Below are 20,693 nucleotides of genomic sequence, written 5' to 3' on the forward strand. Positions count from 1 at the left end.
CTCCATCTTACTTCACGTAAAGGGTTGGTCGTGGGCTAAAACGCCCGATAATTAATTGAACCGTCGGGGCCGACGATAACACTGCTCGGTTATCCCGATAGTACGGAACGGGTCGCTTAAAGTGGCCCGTGTCCGAAGTCGACCTGCGGCGAGGTGCGATCGCCCGGTCTACCCTCCGTGTGGGTACTTAGGTAGGTCGAATTTGGCGAGCAACCCTATCCCACGCGGGGGGCCGATTGGCACGATCGTGGTGAGGCCGAAAGGTCCACCCGTGACTGGTTCCCGGCGTTAGTCCGAGAGGTTCACGACTGGATTGTCCGTCCGGTGGGCGACGTGCCGCGATTCGAGTTACGTGGCCGTTCACACGCCGGCGGGCGCGAATCAGCAACACTGGTGTCAGGTCGTGCGATATAAACTCATCGCCCTCCTCGCGGCACTGGTATCGGAGAACGGGAAAACCGGCTCTCCTGTCTCCAGCTAAATTCACGGGAATCGGTCCAGGGGTGAGAGGAGCGACCCCCGATTCCCCCCAAATTACGAGCGAGCTAAATTAACGCTTTACGAGAAGCAAGATGGCGTCTCAAGGCGAGCGGGAGCCGGGGGTATTAGAAATGGATGTAGAATGTGTAGAATCCATGGTCCAGGATGAAATCCCCGTGCAGGAAATGTTGGTTGTACAGGAAAACGAACTCGCCCAACTGAACCCAGAGCCCGAAATAGGTGCGGCAGCGCCGCGGTGTATGACACCTCCCCTCCCCCTCTCCACCAAAACCCTTCCCCGATCCCTGCCGAAACGGCTCACCCAAGCGCACCCGACATGGCCCAGCTATTCACCATGCTGGCAAAAATGAATGCGGAACTGAAAACGAGGATGGATGCGAATACACAACAAATGAAAAACGAAATGAAAGGAATGAACAAGCAAATGAACGGAATGGAAACAAACATGAAGGAAGAAACTAAAAAGCTGCGGGGTGAGACGCAGAACATGAGCCGAAGCCTGCAGGCGGACATGAAGGCCGTTAGCAGGGAGCTTAAAATGGCGACTCCACGTGTAGGAGCGAACGAGCTGGGAGGGGGTGCAACGGCTGACAGGCCCGCGGTGGAGGCGGGTGACAAAATAATTCGGGGGGCGTGTTGGGCGAGGGTCGTGACAGAAAAAGTGACGGTAACCGAGAGGGACAAACTAATTGGGGTGACGGAGACGTGCACGAGGGAGATAACAAGGGGAGAGACAGAAATAATAGTTGAGACAAGGGAGGTAAAGGGTGAAGAGTTGGCAGAGACACGGGAGATGGGAACGATAGAGGGAAGACTGCACGATGAAGACGGGGTAAGTGACGCACACACATACACGGAGGTAGTGGAGGATAATGGGGGTGAGCTCGCGGACTGGGTGGAGACCCGGTGCGAGCAGCTGGATAGCCTCCTCCAGGAACGAGGGGAGGGAGTATGCCCCCTTGAGGCGAGTCACGACCAGGTGAGTTCGGTCGTGCTTTGCGAGGTTGAGGGGACGGGTGCTGTGGACAGGTGCACGAAGAGCTTGGGGGGGGGTATAGAGGCCCCGGAGACCCTTGTGGTGACACGAATCCCCAGTGTGGTTGTCCCTGTGTGTGTGGTGCAAGGTGTGAGTGCGTCCCCGTGTGTGGAAGCGACCCCGTGTGTGAGTGGTGTGGTGGCGATTGTGCCGGAGTACGTGCTTCCCAGCACGCCGTGTGTAAAAGGGGCACCGCAAGTGGAAGAGGCCGTGTGTGTGGATGAAACGGCAGTATGGATGAAACACCGCGGTTGAGTGCCCCCGCGTGTGTGAGTGAGGCACGGTGTATGAGTGAGGCACGGTGTGTGGATGAGGAACCGCGGGTGAGTGCCCCCGCGTGTGTGAGTGGTGTGGTTTGTGTGAGGGAAATGGCACGAGTGAGTGGAAGGCCGCGAGTGAGGGGAGCCACGTGTGCAAGGGTAATGGCATGCGTGAGTGAACGGCCGAGTGCAAGGGAGACCGTGTGTGTGAGAGAGCGGTATGTAAGGGAGATGTCGGTGGGCATGTGTGAACATGCAGCCGCGTCTCCCGGTATGAGTTCAATGGTAAGGTGTGTGAGCGTCGTTACACGCAGGTGTGCGTGGGTCGAATGGCGACGACGGCGACATTTGAGGAAAGAAAGCCGGGTAGCGGCTGTAGTTGTTTCGGGGACCGTGCCGGGTTCACCCAGCAGTGAGCACGAGGTTCGTGCTGTGCAACGCACGAGGCCCCCACGTGCTCGCCTGCGAGAGTGAAGTCCCGGTCCGGAAACGCACGCGGTGGATTTGCCGATCCCGCGGACGGACAAAGTTTAGGCAGGATTATGGATTTGGACCGGACGGGTTCTCCACGCGATCGTGTGTGTTAAGCTCCAATGGGCAAAGCACATGTGTTCGCGTGGGGAACCCCTCGAGACGTGGGGCTTGTGTTTTTTTTATGCGCACGGTGACGTCATGGCTGCACGTGGGGTTGGAATCCGGCAGGAGGGGTATCCCTGCCGGATGGTACCGTCCAAGGAGGGACGAGGTACACGTGCAGCTGCATGACGTCACGGGCAGGTGCAAAGTGCGCGAGCTGTGAGTTACCGCGCTGGTGCTGCGCAATTAGAAAAAAAAAAAAAAGAAGAAGAACAGCAAGCCTCACTTTCAGGTGCACAGGATTCCTGGGCAAGGGGTAGAAGACCCCCTTACCAGGGCACAGGATGGAAACTAGTTAGGGGGAAGGGTTAGCTTAGTTAGACCGACTTCATTGGGCAGGGGTAAGTCCTCATGGAGTCCGTGGAATGGATTAGTTAGAGGGATTGTAGCCAGATTTAGGTTGGGAAATAAAATGATTTATTTGGAGACAGTGACAGACTTGTGGATGTGTAGTGGGGACGTAGTTTAGCTACGTAGTGTTAAATGGAACGTGCTTTAGTGTAAGGGACGACGTGGGAGCACGAGTTAGTTAGGGGAGGTAGTTAGAAGGATGGCAGAGTTCAGCGGTGAGTGTGTTGAAGAGTTGGTGAGTGAAGTGGAAGCATGTGCTTGGTGAGTGAGTGAGGCCAGCGGGTCTGTCTGAGTGGAGCTAATGGGGAATGCATGGTGCGATGAGTGATTGGGGGGAGGAGTGACTCCCGCCCAAGGGACCCCGGGGTCAGTGTAGACTGAGTTAGGAGGTTAGTCAAATTGAAAAATGGAGGTCGTTTTGTTGTTGGTGGGAAAGTAGGCTCGAAACCCATTTGGAGGGGTGCAGGAGCCCTGTTGACGGGCTGGGAGCGTGGCTGCGAAAAGTGAGTATCGCTGAGTGGGTACCCCGGGCACCAGGCTAGTCGGCCGTGGTAGGCCAAGGGCCCATGGGGGGCCGGGATAGCGTAGTGGGCACGGGTGCGCCTGCTTGGTGCGGGGGCCCGGGGCGCCATTAGCCGCGTGGGCAGTGTTGTGGGCACGGGTGACCCTCGGAAAGGGGCCTGGGAAGCCAGCCTGCCACGTGTGCGTTTCAGGGGAGGTGCCATGGGGGGCACTCCCCGGTGTTAGGGAGCTCGTAGGCTCGGAGGCAGTGTAGTGCCCGGGGGTGCCATAGCGGGAGATTCGGCAGAGGGTCGTGCCTGCCAAAGGGAGCCACGTGTCCCAGCCATGAGACCGTGTGAGGGCACGGAGAGAAAATTGGGGGGCGAGGCCCGAAATTGTGAGGACACCAACACAGGCGACGGGAATCTGGGTTGTTAGAACCAATAGTTTAAGTGAGAGGCGCTTGTTGAAAGCCCCGGGGTAGTTTAACAGGTTAAATGGATAGGGTAGATTAGGAAGTGTACCCCTCCGCACCATCCATCCCCTCGCTCTCGTTGTGGGCCGCTGGACCCACTTTGTGTTATAGATCGCTGAACTCTGGGGAGGCCATCCTGAGGCTTCGTTGGGCCTCGACACAGGACGTTAGCTCTCCCTTATTCCCCTCCGGGAAGGGAACGTAGGGGTTGGGAGTAGGCTAGGTGACAGGATAGGTTAGCTGAACAAGGACAATAAAGGGGGTTAGGGGACGATTTATAGTGGGGAAGTAAAAATAAAAATAAATAAGTTGGGCTAAATTGGGGTTTGACAAATTAAGGGAGTGGGTATAGACAGTGACAGGCAAAGGCGATAGGTTGGGAGGGAGACCGTAGGGTAGGTCCGAGCCCGCCTTCCGAGTGGCCAGCACCACCGCACTCCCTCCACCAACCTCCACTGAACGGCGAAGGCTGGCCAGCTTCATCTGCTGGCTGCGTTGCTGCAAGGCAAAGGCCGGCCCACTTCATCGGCAGCTGTTGTTTTGCTGCAAGGCCTGTGCCGGCTGGATCGTCTGCAGCTGCTGTGCTGCAAGGCCTGTGCCGGCTGGATCGTCTGCAGCTGTTTTCTGCAAGGCCTGTGCCGGCCAGATCATCTGCCGGCTGGGTTTGCCTGCAGCGGCCTTCTTCTCCGGGCTGTGTTTGCCTGATCACCTTTGCCATGCCATGCCCACTGCCCCTGTTCACCATCCCCGTTCAATTTTGCTTTGCCCCCCCCCTGTTCATTTCCATGCGCGCCGGGATAATCATAAAAGCAACAGTTTGCAAGCTGCAAGAACTGCCCTGTTGGCAGCTACAACACGGGCCTGCAGTGGCGGCCCGTGCACCGTGTTTGTGTTCATCCATCCATTCGTTGTGTTCATTGCGTGTGCCACTTGAGCTGGCACGGAGACTGCGTTTGTGCAGCCCATGCACCGTTGTGGTTCACTGCGTTCAGTTCAAAAGGGAAGGCCTTGGACTGCGTGTGAGCAGCCGGCCACGTTCCCTGTCACCTGCGTTGTTTGAGCCAGAGACTGCATGCGAGCAGCCTGGCTCCCTGCTAACTGCTTTCTTTTTGCAGAGTTCAGTGATCCTGGGCCATGGTTTAGTGTAAAATTTGTAAGTTAAGGTTAAGATGTACTGTACATATGAGTGCGCCCCCGGCATGTCTGTCTTAGCGCCGGCAATTTTATTTAAGTCGTCCGTATGAGTGAGTTTGTTTAGGTAGTTACTCAGCCCTTAGGTTATTTATTTTGGGGACACGAATACCATGAATGTCGCACTCAGGGATCCGTAGGTAAAATGTACTAGGGGAAAACTACACATGGCACACGAAAATTTGACGACTCGGGACGAGTCTGTAAAAAGGGGAGGGGGTAGTGTGGTTGACGAAATTCACAAACCACCATTCAGGTCCCTTAGGTGAGATATCTCTGTAAGTATATGTGTAGTTAGGCCCAAACCCGTTGTTTAGAGGGAATAAATGTCATTCACTCGGGCTGCGACCCCTCTAGATAGCCGTTTTTCTTTTACTATCTTTATTTTGGACCAGCCGCCATTACTACCACCACCAACCACGTCTCAACAGCCATCAAACAACCACCAACCACAACGCTGCTTCACAACAACAGCCACGACCTTTACCGTCACAACTCGCCACCATCGCATCACCACCATTCTTGCGCCACTTGTGGGCACCGATACTGGACTCGTGCAGGGCGCGCACCGAGCAGCGTGTTCAGAAACATCACAGACTTTCCGAAGAAAACGGATCAAAAACGACTCACGCCCACTTCTGTTCCGTCCTATCGGTGAGCGTGGGGCGATTTGGCCCCGCCTCCAGGGCGTTGGAGCGTGGTCGCTATATGCAAATTCATGGATCAAAAAGCATTCACCCCCACTTTTCCTCGGTCCAATGGGGAGCCAGTTAGAGGTGAAGGGTTGGAGGTAAAGAGTCAAAGGTGAAGGGGCGAAGCCACGGGGCATATAAGGGGCCGTGTTGGCAGTTCGCGGTTGGCAGTTCGCAGTTGGGAGTTCGCAGTCAGTTGGGAGTTCGCGGAGCCAGTGAAGAGTTGGGACGAGTCAAGAGAGGAGACGGAGAGGGCGATCGGACGAAGCTGTGGAGAGGCGGCGGCGGCGAAGGCGGTTGAGGGGGTGCTCGCGTCGGATTCGGGGAACTGCGGAGGATGAGGCCGGCGGCGCAACCGAGGTCGTGGTGGAGACGCTCGTCGCGGGACCTGAGACAGGGAGATATCCTCCTTTCCCCTGAGCATCAACAACCCCCTCCTGTTTCCCCCCGCGCTGAGATAGTGCGACAAGGGGGCCCCTTTCCCACCCCCTACCAGACACTGTCCGCGAGGCCCGCGGAGTTGGGGCGCCACCGCCACTTTGCGTCTCATCATCAGACGGGTAGGCCCGACGCGGTCTCGGCCCCAGGCCCGCCTCATTCTTGAGGGTGGTCTTTTTCTTTTGCTTTGGGTATATGTGTTGTCGGCGCCGTCTGTGAAGTAAAATTGTATAAGTGTTGCCGTGTGCTCGGTAGTCGGATAGCTCTGCATTGTCTTCTTCTTTTATATTTGCTTTTTGTGTAATATTGTGTTTCTTCTTCTATTACATTTGCTTTTGGTGTAATTGTATATGTGTGCTTTCCATTCATCGCGAAATAAATGTGCTTATTGTTGAACTGTTTTCCCGTTTCGCTTCGTCTTTTCCTTTATTGAATCTCCATCTTACTTCACGTAAAGGGTTGTTCGTGGGCTAAAACGCCCGATAATTAATCGAACCGTCGGGGCCGACGATAACACTGCTCGGTTATCCCGATAGTACGGAACGGGTCGCTTAAAGTGGCCCGTGTCCGAAGTCGACCTGCGGCGAGGTGCGATCGCCCGGTCTACCCTCCGTGTGGGTACTTAGGTAGGTCGAATTTGGCGAGCAACCCTATCCCACGCGGGGGGCTGATTGGCACGATCGTGGTGAGGCCGAAAGGTCCACCCGTGACTGGTTCCCGGCGTTAGTCCGAGAGGGTCACGACTGGATTGTCCGTCCGGTGGGCGACGTGCCGCGATTCGAGTTACGTGGTCGTTCGCACGCCGGCGGGCGCGAATCCGCAACAATACGCTCGTTGACCGGTGTTTCCTGATTTATCATTAGAGTCAGCTTATTGGACACAGCTAAAGCATCTCCTTTGGCATTGTAACCATCCGAGCGACCAGACCAATAGTAGGTGTAACCACCCACCATGATCGAGCCGCAATCTGGTCTCCGAACCTCAGAGAGTGCTGCAATACCGATGTCCAAACGCTTGAACTCAGATGATAACAGACATGTGATCATCCTCTCTTAGGGATAGGACATTCCAGGCACCCACCCGAAGGGACCGCCTCAGGTTAACCCAAGGACACCGCTAGGTATTGCCGATAATAAGTATTTATTTCCCCACAAAACAAGTATTGGCGATAACATTGGTACATTTTGCCGATTTCGTCCCATATTGACTTCCTCAGAATCGTTATTCTAACAGGTGAGCACCCAGGGGTCTTGCCCTTACTCCTTTTTTTTAACCTCATTGTGTTTTCTTCTGATCATCTTCGCCGGTAATTCACTGTAAACCCATTGACTCAAAACCACGATTCCCATGACAGGTGAACACCCTTCGACACAATCGAACTAGCGATCAGAGGGGTGCAAGCAGAAGGGGTCGGGGAAGAAGACCAACACGCTCATGTCATACTTGAGCCCATGGCACCAAGATGGGGCCAAGGTATACATTTTCAACTGGATTAGTATATGATAAATGTTTAATCAACGGACAGCTGTCATCGCAAAAGGTTAACTTGCACGACCCAATTGGTAAGGAATTAAAACTTTACCCTGAGGGTTATATCCACATCCTTAGGTCAGGTCAGGTATGGGAGCCTGCGCCGGAGCAGCGCGGTGCTGCGCCCACTTTCTGCCAGTACTCCAGGGGCCTCCATCTCGCCATCCTCCAGGTAGATGCCTGGCCCAACCCATCTCCTTGAGATGCTGATCAAACTGCTGCAACCACGAGGCCCATTGGCCTCCACTCACAAGGCTCCCTCGCTGCGATAATCTGGTGAGCAGAATCAGCATCAGAAAAATGAGCCACATGTCCCGACAGCCGCAGCTGATGCTCACGGACGATGCAGGTAACAAATCTCATTTGAGTTTCTCTCAGCAACAACTCGTTGGACACAAAGTCCAACCAGCGATAGCCAAGGATTCTCCGAAGAGACGTGGTACCAAAGGAATTAAGTCTCCATCTCAGATCCCTGGTCAGAGTCCAAGTCTCACATCCGTAGAGCAAGACTGGACCAACCCAGCTATAAACTGTCATCCCGGTGTTTCACAAGCAGGGTGTTTCATCAATGTGTGTGACGTCTGTGGAAGAAAAATAATTATATTCATGTATTCTCAATTATATTCACTTGTTGAATTATTTCTGGGACTATATAAATTTAATTTTTGTACTACAGTCAAATTGGCTGTCAGTAATATTTCCCTTTACCCGAGTCTTTTGACCTACATAGTGATAAATGAATATCTTGCTCTGAAAAAGGGCTTGCTCGCTGCATCGAAACAGGCTGACCTGGTTGTTAACACTGCAAACTTTTGCCATGAGTGTGTTATTCTTTCCCTCCTACCCAAAGTTGCCATGTATTGCAGTTCTGAGTTATTTCGCCTTGTGCTTATCAGCTCATTCTGTAGTTGAATTGCCAAATGTCTCACCCTCCCATTTTTTGGATGTCAAATGAGAATAAGAGGGATTGCTTCGGGCTTCTAGTCAGTGAAGTTCATTAGAATGTTTCATTGAATCATTGGATGTTCTTGCCCCGAATGTATGAAATTAAAGATTCTTTATTGTATGCTGATCGATCGTGTGGAAATTGAGTTCTTTTGCACCGTTAATTTGGTGCCCGAACAGGGACCACAAACCCTGGCAGGGTTGGGAACAGCATTGTCTGACATAAGAGCAAGCGAGTGGCCACAAACTAAGATGTTTGCTCTTATTTCAGATCGGATGCTGCATCTCTCAGCTAAACGGGTAACGTGGTACTCCATTGATAGTAGAGATATACAAAGGATAACCTCTAATGACAGGCTTAAAAATTAGGGGGGTTTGACGCCTCTTAAGATAACAGGATTTATCCTGGGAATTCAAATGTTTTGAAATAGAGCTTGGAGGCCTCAAACAGAGAGTTGAAGGCTCTGTTGGACTGGAGGTCAGCCCCCCTCCCCCCCCCCCCAGGAGAGGGTTGGAGGCCCTGCTCATTAAGAAGTTCAAGTCTCCAAGGGAGAGAATGAATAAGTGTTACGAATGTTTGTTGAGTTACTCTTTGGGTTTTTTTGGGGGTTCGTTGTGCTCGCTGGAAGTTTGTTTGCTGTGAAACTGTTGCATTGTTATTGTGTGGAGGTGTTAAATCATAAATCCTACATGATCCTATATGATTGGAAATGTTAAGTTTTGTGATGAGGACATAAGTTGGGTGTTTCAACCTGGAGGCTTAAATTGAGCTGGAGAGCGAAAGCATGAAATTTATTGTTTTATAAGCACAAGTTGAAAGAACTGTATTTGTTTTAGTCATAAGTTGAAAGGATAGAACTCTTGTATGTTTGTATTTATATCTGATTTGTATGCGCATTGATTTGCATTGATCTGTGTGTAATACCAAGTGTTGTATTATTTGAGTTTACATTAAGTAAGCGAGTGTTGAAATTGAGCATGTGTGGGTCCAGTAGATTTCACTGGAATAAAACGTGCTCTGTTGTGTTTTGTGTACTGTGAAGCTTATGGGAATGAATAAGTATGGAAAGTGGAGATAAGGATTGGTCGTCACTGTACACTGTGAAGACTGAATTAAGCAAAGTGTACACGCCAATTCCAGAGGAAATGCGGTCACGACATATTTCTCATAAGCCGTTGCATCTTTGGCATGTCAACAAAATAACTGGGTTTGTAGCTTGTATTGAAAGACAGAGCCTGAGCATTGTGGCGCGGTCTCTTTGGAGTGGAGGGCGGATGCCGTTGAGAGTGTTTTAAGACCAGATAGAGAGGTGGTGTGTGCGAATTTGATGTTGGTGAACATCTGAATTAGAAGCGATTGTGGGCTCTAAGGAACTGAAGATTACTGTACAATGTCAGACATGAATGTCTTGTTGGAGGTAATTTTAGTGTGTCTTGAGTCATGAATCATGTTATGCCTTGAGCATAGCTAGATGGTGCACAAATGGAATGTTGTGTATGTTCCATGTGAGAATCCCTCACTCGTGCTCTGGTTAAGCCGTGGTTGTCATACAATGGATTAAAACTCGAGTTTTCTCACTGAGAGATAACTTAGTATGCTATTTTGGCTTTGAGCACTGTACGTTGCATACATAATAAATGGATGGTCTCCGAAAAGTATCATTTGAATACCTGTTCTATAATAATAATAATAATAATAATAATAACAATAATAATAATGCATACATTTTAGTCTTGGGGTAACGCGTTAAGTCTGGAGGCCACTTTGGCTTGTGGACACTTTGGCTTTGTGCTTATAAACGCAAAGGCCGTGGATTCTTTCCCTGCACTGGCCAACGCTAAACTAGAATCTGTGTTTTGTCGGCAGGCAAGGACATAAATGTGTGTGCCGTCCCTCGGATAGATGTTAAAGCGAGTCTCCCATGCGCGAGCATTGATGCTTTATTTCTGAAAAGAAAAAAAGGAGTTGGTGCATTCAGACACGCCGTGGACCCAGACACCAGAGAGCCTTGGTTTGTAAAGAGAAATGCTGATAAATTGTGAAATGACAATTGTGAATGTAAAATATATTCTGAACTGGACTCCATTTGGGAAAATTGACTATCGCCGGCATTATGAGACGAAATTAATTAAATAGCGCTTTGTTCAGGACTTAAAATGATGAAAAGTGGGAAATTGGTTCTAATTGCTCAGCCCAGCAAGCTGAGGTCTTAATTTGTGTCAATACTAGCCTCCTTGCAATCTATGTTTAAGAATTGCCCCTTCTCTTGACAATGTTCTTGCTTCACAAGCAGCTCTTAGTACTGCGAGAGGAGATTTATGGGTACTGAAACCCCTATTCAATTCATATGCGGATCCAAAGGGGGGAGGGTGTAATGCCCCCCAGCCCCAAACGGTGTTCATTTTCCTTCAGTAGAACACCTTCCACAAGGAGTTCCATGAATGTGAGGCTTCGTTCTGTGACCGAGTTCCGTCGTCTCACCCACGGCACAGTTGTGAGGGTGGGGATCACTGTGTTGGAATGTGTGCTTGCCGTGCTCGTTGATGTGAAAGAAATATTTCAAAAATTTTGATTTGATTCATAACTATTGTAATTAAAATGTGATCGAAATGTATCAATGTGATTTGGAATGATTTTAAAGTGATTTGTAAAGTATTTGTGCATGACTTTGATACCTCGGGATGAACGAGTATTTACAACCTTCCACCAGCACTCCGGTAGAGAGTGATCAGTTAATTGCTAACTTGTTACAGGCAATCCTTTTGCCCTCTCAATTTGTAGTTATCAAGTGATGACCACATAGATGATTCTCAGTTAAATGTGAAGTTTAAAGTCACAACCACCTCCCAAACTCCCTATTGGTATTTTGCAGGTAGAGCGATTCATTAATGTGTGCATGATCCCTCGGATGGATGTGAAACTAGGCATGCTGTCTTCATTCGTTGATGGATGTTGAAGACAAATTCCTGCCCAAACTACTGCTGGGAAGGCAATGGCAAACCACCCAGTATTGATGCCCAGTAACATGTATGGGCTTTATCAGAGGAGGATAGTGATCCAAGCAGGCAAAATTCCTTGCATATAATGAATGAAATAATGTTAACTCGAATGAGAATAATGGAATGGCTGCAAGATTGCCATGAAATAACTATGAGATATTACCAGTGCAAATACCTCTTATAATGATGAATCTGTGAAGCAGGTACATCAAGTAGTGAAGAAAATTGGGTTAAAATACTTTTGACAGGCAAAGCCAGTGCTCCTTCGACTGGCTCTGTCTGAATCCTCCTTAGACAAGTTTCAGTCTGGCTCTTTGTCTGGTGCTCGTTGGACACGCAGATGTTGCATGTTTATCACAGTAACATTCCAATCAACTGCCTGCACGAGCAGCAGAAAGCAAAACATATCTGTTACCTTTGTATGGGCCTCTATTTGTCAGATTAATTCATGAATCAAGTTTAATTGGACTACAATTTTGTTTATTGTCACACTGATAACCATAAAGCTGTTTAAGAAAAATTAGATAAATATGCAAATGAACTTTACCCAAACTTTTGGCTATGTAGATGTTTCCTTTGCCAGGAGTCGGCAAGTTGTCACAGGCATGATTTAGAAATTAATTACACTCAGGGTCGTCCCAAACACTGTTTTATTTCTGCACACCTGTACGCTTTCCTAATGAGTTCTTGTGGGGGTTCCACCGGGATAGCTACATGTATGGACGGAGTGTTTTGAGCTGTAATTTAGAGTGCCATTCGCCTGGTGACTCAACTTTTACCTGGAGACTCGACTCGCCTGATGACTCGACAATTTTTGTTCACATGTTTAAAATCAGAGGTTTAAACTGTATTTATTTGTTTTGATAAAAGAATGGATTTGTATTTAAATGGTGAGAGCAAGTGCATAGATGGCTCGAGTAAGTGTGATGGGATATTGCAGCATTTTGCTGTATAAGTGAGAGAGAAGTGAATAAAAGAAATGGACAATGTCAGAGATTTAAATTGTTGATGGCATTCTGAATGGTGATGAGAAAGGTTGGTTACAGATTATTTTTCAACATTTTTCAGCTCCATTGACTACAAAAGAAATGGACGCTTATCGGATCGATGAAACAACATTAGCATTTGGTATTGTTTGAACTGTTTGGAGACATTTTGTATCTCTTAAACATGTTGTCAAGCTTTTGTTCCCAAATGGTCTCAAATGAATGCTCTGCAGCCAAAGTCTGCTCCGGAGCAATGTCAAGTTATGCAACTCGGCAACTCGCACTGCTGTAAAATGTCAAGGCCGAGTGGCGCAGGCCCACACCACTCACCTTGGGGGGAGTTCACAGAGCTGGGAGTCCCGAGAAAGACTCCCAAAAGATCGCCCTGTGACGACAATAATAGCCATGCTACTATTGTTTAATTACTCCTGTTAATTAATGTAATAATGTACACCCTAGCTTTGAATTAAAAGTGTGCTTTGACCTGTATTGTCGTGATTGATAAGCGATACTCGTGATAATGTTTGCATGGCCTCGGTTTGTTGTCATACACATTTAAACCCAGGATCATTGGTTATATCACAGTAAGGTACACCGTTGGTTATTGATAACTTGTATTGATTGATTGATATATTATCAATCACTGTAGTTATGGACCTCGTAACATGGGTTGATTTATTAATTGAGGGAAGACAAAAGTTACTAGGAATTGAATCGAGATAATATATTAAGTTGAGGTACTTACATGATATTGAAGGAGGATCGATGTTATTAAATTGATCGACAGATTGGTCTCAATATATATATATATATATATATATATATATATATATATATATATATATATATATATGTATGTATTAGGAATCGTAAGTTAACTGAAAGGGAAAATCAATATAAGGGAAATCAGCATGGTATTTACATAACCATAATAATTCCAGCAATCTGTGTGTGTGTCTGTCTGTCTGTGTGTCTGTCTGTCTGTGTGTCTGTCTGTCTGTGTGTCTGCGACCGCTGTTTCTCGACAACCACTGGTCCGATCTAATTGAAACTTCCCAGGAATGTTGCTGGGGACCTGAGGATGTGCCTTTTCAAGGTTTGATATTAATCGGACGAGCGGTTCCCAAGTTATGGCCATTTATTTACCAACCAATGAGAGGACACGGTGCTATGACATCACAAATGACGTCACAATTGTTCCTTTTTTGCACGATTGACGTCACAATTCTTCTTCGTTTGGTATGACGTCACAATCGATGCTGGGGACCTGAGTATGTGCCTTTTCAAGGTTTGATATCGTTCTTCATCCGTTTCAGCTGTTTCCCAAGGTTTGAAAGCTATTTTTTTCCAAGGTTGGAATTAATTGTTCAAATTATTAATTAATCCCAACGTTTGAATTTTCCCAAGGGAAACAGCTGTTCCCCAAGGGTTTGAAAGCTGTTTTTTCCCAAGGTTTGAATTAATTGTTCAAACTATTAATTAATCCCAAGGTTTGAATTTTCCCAAGGGAAACTACTGTTTCCCAAGGGTCTGAAAGCTGTTTTTTCCCAAGGTTTGAATTAATTGTTCAAATTCGTAATTAATCCCAAGGTTTGAATTTTCCCAAGGGAAACAGCTGTTTCCCAAGGGTCTGAAAGCTGTTTTTTTCCCAAGGTTTGAATTACTTGTTCAAATCATTAATTAATCCCAAGGTTTGAATTTTCCCAAAGGAAACAGCTGTTTCCCAAGGTTTGAAAGTTTTTTTGGGTTTTTTTTTTTTTGCACGTACAGGCACGCACGTACGGGCACACACCTACGGGCATGCACCTATGGGCATGCACTCGTAACCATAATGCAGAGATGGAAAGAATGACTAGACCAACAGCAATTATGAAATCAATTCACAGAATTAGGAATTGTACCATGTATTGTAATTGTATTGATGTCACTGATTAGTAGCTGGTTCTGGCCGAACTGTAATTTTAAGTAAAATGCCTCCATATTTTGTGGAAATACAAAAAAAAAAGATAAACCAGAATCATGCCTCATCCAGAAGGCATGAGCATGTGAAATGAATGTTAAGTTGGTCATTGTGTAAAAATTATATTATTGAAAATCGTGCGATGACACCACAAGCAGCATTAAAATATTACTTATTTTATTTGTTTCCTGATTAATTGGACAGGTGCGTGATTTTTGATTAAGTGGTACTTCTTGTATGTTTACTTAAGTAAGTTGAGGTATTTCGAACACTGACTTGACCATCTTTCCTCAATACGGAAGTGCTAAGTTGGCTGAAATAAATAAATAAACTGTGCAAAATTTCAATCGCTTTGGATTTACTACTTGCAGGGAGGAGCCTGTTCTCGAATTGGGTTTGAATGCTGTACTTATAGCTCAAACAAATTAGAACACGTTGAAAATTAAAGAAGTGAACTTTCATAATTATTACACAGATGATGGGATATTTTTCTTGACTAAAAAGGGATCTTTGGAGGATGGTGGACAAAAATTGTTGATTTTTTTTTTTGGAGACGTTATTTGTTATCATAGTACTTTTCAATCATGCTACTACAACATTGCCCTCACTAAAGGCACCTTCACTGATTGACTCATGCTTTGAGAGGAAATTACCCCCCTCTTTCATGGTAAAAATTGAATAGGCCTTTCGAGAATTGTGCAAATTCGAACCCTGATAAATACTGCTGCCCTTTCTGCATGCACATAGCAAATGAGATGATTGTTTTTTTGAGTATACATACAACTGAGATTTCTTTATATTTTAGCATATCATTTCGGTGTGAAAAAAAAAAGAAAGGTAAAATTTTGATACGATATGTAATGTATGTTAGATGCTTCTATAAGAACCTTTGTCAGTCTTATTGAAATACATGGGCCCACTCCGTTTTATTGATTAATTGAATTCAAATCGGTATTTAACCTTGATTTTGTTTGTTTCAGAGTGTTGAGAGCAGCTGTACTATGCAGTGTACGATTTTGTTTAATGATGCTTTGGAAGAACTTTCACCGAAAGATTGGACGATGGGGAGAACCCAGATTTGGGTGATTGGGCATTCAACACGTGATCATGGCATGACCCCTTTCCTGAGGAGATAAGATGAGCATGTTGAAGAAAATAAACCCCACTGAAGAGAAGGTTGGACAAGTCAAACCCCCGGCAAGGCAAAGACTTAACGTCGCCGTTGCATGGTGCCTGACTGGGGGAACGACCCCGACCACACTCGCAAATTGCTGCTCTGCAGATACATCGTGAATTGCATAGTGAATTTGCCGTGGTCGCACAATGCACAACGAAGGCCCTGAAGGTCCATACGGTGAGTTGTCTGCAACGTGTGTTCAATGGGGCAGGTGGGGCTCATGGAGCCATCACTGCCGCCTCCAACATGCATAGCTCACTTTGGCGAATCAAACCCGATTGCAGAAACTGCTGCTACGAGGCCGCAAATTATATTGGGGCTGGATCTCTGGGTCATATATTGAGTCCTCTTCGTCTCCTTCAACCCAGTGTCATCTGCAACCCAGTTTTTGGCCCAAGCTCATACCTGCCATGATCTACCTTCTCTGCAACTCAAGGAGCACCTAGACTGTGTTTCCCGTTGTGTGCTGCTCTATCTACACCCTGACCTGCTTATCTTCTGGCCTCGGGTAGCACGTCTTTTCAATTCGTGACACCTGCTAATGAACAGGCCATGAATTAAATGGAAACACACTCACTAATCTGCCTGAGGCACTATTGAAATGGCCGTCATCCAGCATTCTTCTCCTATGAGCGCTCGCTGCCATTGTTGATTGAACTTGTGTAAGGGATATCTTTTCTCCTTGCAGAACAGGGTATGGTGATCATGTGTAATATAATTATTCAAATTTTCCTGATCAGAAAAAAAGGGGGGGGGATTTGGAAGAAAAATAATTATATTCATTTATTCTCAATTATATTCACTTATTGAATTATTGCTGGTACCTTATAAATTTAATGTTTGTACTTTAGTCAAATTGGCTGTCTAATGCTTCGCTTTTCCCAAGTCTTTTGACCTACATATTGACAAATGAATATCTTGCTATGAAAAAGGTCGTGCTCGCTGCATAGAAACAGGCTGACCTGGTTGGCAACACTGAAAACTTTTGCCATGAGTGTGTTATTCTTTCCCTCCCACCCAAAGTTCCCACATATTGCAGTTCTGAATTATTTCGCTTTGTACCTATCAGCTCATCCCATAGTTGAATTGCCAAATGTCTCACCCTCCCATTTTTGGGATGTCAAATGAGTATAAGAGGGATTGCTTCGGGCTTCTTGTCAGTGAAGTTCATTCGAATGTTTCAGTGAATTATTGATTGTTCTTGCTCTGTATATACAAAATTAGAGATTCTCTTTTGTATGCTGATAGATTGTGTGGAAATTGAGTTGAGTTATTTTTCACCACATGTCCCTTGGATGGACATTAAATGGGAGTCCGGTGCCGGCATTCGTTGTTGGACTTTAGAGACCCCACCGTTTCCTTCATGAAGAGTAAGCGAGCTATCACCGGCACCCTGAACAAATTCCAAATTGTTGCCCTGACCTCCTTTCCTGAGTGGTGACCAATCCAAGCTTGTAACCTGAGCCTCGAAGCTGCTTCGACGGCACCAACGATCTGCAGAAAGCATGGTACATGAATGGATGACAGAAGTAAGGAAGGAATCTCTAGATAATTCAAATTCTGGAATCTAATACAAAGAATGGTTTCATCCGAATTTTCTTTGAAAGATTTTTATTTCCGTTCCATTGACCATTCTCTGCTCTTTGCTTTGATATGTTTCGCTGCTTCTCTCCATCACCAGCAACTCAAGCATGTGAATCTGGTGAGTCTGCTCGAGGTGTTTCGGCGCAAGAGACGCCTACACCTTGTGTTTGAGTTCTGCGACCGCACCGTGTTGAACGAACTTGAGAGGTATCCTCACGGGTGAGTTGAAAACAACATTTACCTTGAAAATTATGGAAAATGAGCAACTCCTATCCATTTCAGTCTAATTTATTTTTCTTTTTTTAATAAACATGAATGAATTCCTGCATGGGGGGAACGAAAAAATTCTGACTCAATCCAGGACTCGATCCCAAGAACCTCCTAACTTACGTGGTGACAGCCCACTGAGCTATTGAGTCTTGGGGATATTCTCAGAAATTTCTCACACTAACACTGCAAGTTTTATAATGGCCACCATCTTCATTGCCTTCTCGGGAGATCAGAGATAGAGGGAAACTGGGCGTCCAGTCTGCCAGCATTCGTTGGTGGACGTTACAGGTATTGGATGTGGGAACACAGCAGGGTGTCCTTCGCTAAGAGTCGGTGAGATATCACCGGTGCCCTGAACAAATTATAAATTCCTCCCCCTACTACTGCTGGAAAGTCAATGGCAAGCAATCCAGTATAACCCTTGCCAATGAATGGCTTTGAGAGCACTGAAGCTCAATAACAGAGTATGGTACATCCGAATTAATATAATAATGGAACACCAGGAAAATGAAAGAGAGTGAGAGTCCTCATGTCTTCCCCAATCAAAAAGTGTGTGTCTACTTTCAGGAGAGCCAGGAAACAATATCTTTCGAAACTTAAGTATGAACTCTCAAACCTGTCTTCCTCCTCCAAATCCTGGTGGCATCTGGTTAAGTCTGTTTCTGGTGTAAGTTCCCCCTCCATCCCCTCCCTTACCTCAAATGGCCGCATAGCTGACACTGCATGTGAAAAGGCTGAATGCCTGAACTCCATGTTAGCTTCTAAATCTTGAGTCCCAAACCTGTTGCTTTCTGTACCCACCTTACCCAGTCACACCCAGCTGTTCCTGGACTCTGTGTCCTTTTCTCCTGACAAAGTGGAGAGCTTGCTGTCAAACCTCGACTCAGATTCTGTAACCGGTCCAGCCGGCATCAGCCCACATGTCCAAAAAACCTGCTCTGCTGTTCTTGCTCACCCTCTCTCTGTTCTATTCACCCTCTTATTTGCTCAAGGTCATGTGCCACCTGCTTGGAAATCAGAAAACCTTACCGCTCTGCATAAAAAAGGTGCAAAACGGATCCCTGAAACTGCAGACCAATCAGCCTTCTCCCAATCATCAGCAAGGTCATGGAATCCATCATTGCTTCAGACATTAAATCCTTCCTCTTCTCCAATGGCTTGATTTTCGATCATCGATTTGGATTCAGACAGGGTCACCCAACCATGGATATGCTGCTTCTGCTCTCCCAACAATGGATGGAGGTACTAAATGCCAGACAGGAAATCCGAGCCATATCCCGAGACATATCATGTGCTTTCGATACGGTCTGGCACCCTGCGCTGCTCAAGAAAATCTCTTCCTATGATATCCAAGGCAATCTCCACTCATGACTCACAGACTTCCTCTCCTGGAACAGCCAACGTGTGGCCCTTAACAGAGTTCCCTCATCCCCTCTTCCTGTCCAGGCTGGAGTTACTCAAGGCAGTGTTCTGGGCCCTGTTCTTTTTCTGGTTTTCATCAAAGATCTCTCCAACTCTGGAAAATCCTCTTCATCTCTTTGCTGATGACTCCACCCTCTGCCTCAGCATCTATCATCCCTCCGATCGGCAGGCAGCAGCCTCTTCCCTCTCTGCAGATCTAGATAAAATCACAAGCTGGTCCAACACGAGGAACATGTCTTTCAGTCCTGACAAATCTCACATTCTTACTATGTCTCTCTGAAAGGACCATCTGGAAAACCCACCCCTCTACTTTCTCAACAATCCTCTTGAAGAAGTCCTTTCATTTTAAACTTCTGGGACTCACTATCTGCCATGATCTTTCCTGGGAAAGCCGCATCTCCAAGCTGGCCTCCATAGGCAGTCACCGAATGGGCATCCTCAGTCGTGCAAGGTCCTTCCTTGGCACACCTGAGCTTCTAACCAATTACAAAGCTTTCATCTGCAGCCTGATGGAGCACTGTTCTCCATTCTGAGCTGGTGCTTCTGCCTCACACATAGCTCAACTTCACGCTGTGGAAGCCAAGGCATTTAGGATCATTGGTATCTCCCGCAATGAAGCTGAGTCTTTGGGTCTCTCACTCTCTCACCGCAGGCAGGTCGGTGGTCTTTCTGCTTTCTACAGTCTCCTCTCTGGCCTCACCCCCCCCCCCCCCCGCTCTGTCTGCAATATGTCCCCTCCGTATTTCCGCAGGGTGCTCAAGGTTCACCAGCAAGCCCCTTTTGGTAAAACTACCATAATCAAGAATCACTGCTCACCTTCACTCTTTCATTCCTATTGTCGCCCACCTTTGGAACAAACTCCCACACTCCCTTCAATCCCACTATCCTCCCCATGTCTTCAAAACAGCTGTTCACCACCATCTCTTATCTTTCCCCATCCAAAACCACAATCTTTTCTACCGCTGTTAATGCACCCCGAGCCCACCTCCTTTAAATTCCCTGCTTTCCTTCCTGAAAGTCCCTGTAGTGTCCATCTTGTTTACGCTGTGTACCTCACCTCATCCAGCTCCCTTGCACAGATCTCATGCGTCTCTTCCGCATTATTTTCTGCTTCCCTCTCCCATCCCTCCTGTCTCCTGCTCCCCTTTTTATCTGTTCTCTGTGTTAGCTCTTATACGAGCCTCGACATGGTGTACAAAAAAAAAAAAAAACTGGAGGAGATTCTTCATTTTCTAAAATCGAACCCCTTTTCATAACCCTCTCCAAATCCGCTACCTGTGAAATGCCCTTGAGTTAGGTTTGTCAGACGTTCGTGATGCTCGCTACTTACAGCAGTGACGTGCTTCATTGAGTCCAATTATCATACCAGTGTTTACGGAGCACAATTGTCACTTAGGGTTCAGAATTCATTTTTCTTGAACTCTTTCAATTGTTTGTTGATTTTTTTTAAACCGAACTCATTCACTATTTCTCATGGGAAAACATTTCGACATGACTGCAGTTTGCAAGAGTTCGTGCTTCTTCTACCTTGATGAATTTTCATGAATTTGTGACATGAGCACTTTGAGTCGTCATAATGATCATGCTATGTCTTGTGCAGTGTTCCTGAGCCTCAGACCAAAAGCATCTTGTACCAGACCCTGCAGGGTGTTCACTTCTGCCATCAGCACAACGTGAGTGAGGATGACGATGAGTCTCAACACTCGTGCAATGCTTCCGTGCGATGCTCACCCCACCC

The 20,693-nt window shown here is 46.9% G+C and overlaps 1 protein-coding gene across 7 annotated transcripts in view; it reads left to right on the top strand.

The window, feature by feature from the left end:
• LOC147014399 (cyclin-dependent kinase-like 1) overlaps positions 1–20,693 on the top strand; it is a 50,142-nt gene that overhangs the window by 6,106 nt on the left and 23,343 nt on the right. For 6 of the 7 annotated variants that reach the window (XR_015050752.1, XM_085852312.1, XM_085852311.1 and 3 more), the window contains exons 2-3: positions 17,361–17,482; positions 20,556–20,628. Coding sequence is in view for 6 of the 7 variants with exons in the window: in XM_085852312.1 (XP_085708438.1) it covers positions 17,361–17,482; positions 20,556–20,628 (195 nt within the window). In the remaining variant the exon portion in view is untranslated. Of the gene's footprint in view, positions 1–13,552; positions 17,209–17,360; positions 17,483–20,555; positions 20,629–20,693 lie in introns of those variants that run through there. The other variant, XM_085852313.1, reaches the window with a different exon arrangement.

This window comes from Eptatretus burgeri, chromosome 13 (genome assembly GCF_056783735.1).
Source record: "Eptatretus burgeri isolate ZD-2024b chromosome 13, Ebu_testis_v1, whole genome shotgun sequence".
Taxonomy (NCBI): Eukaryota; Metazoa; Chordata; class Myxini; order Myxiniformes; family Myxinidae; genus Eptatretus; species Eptatretus burgeri.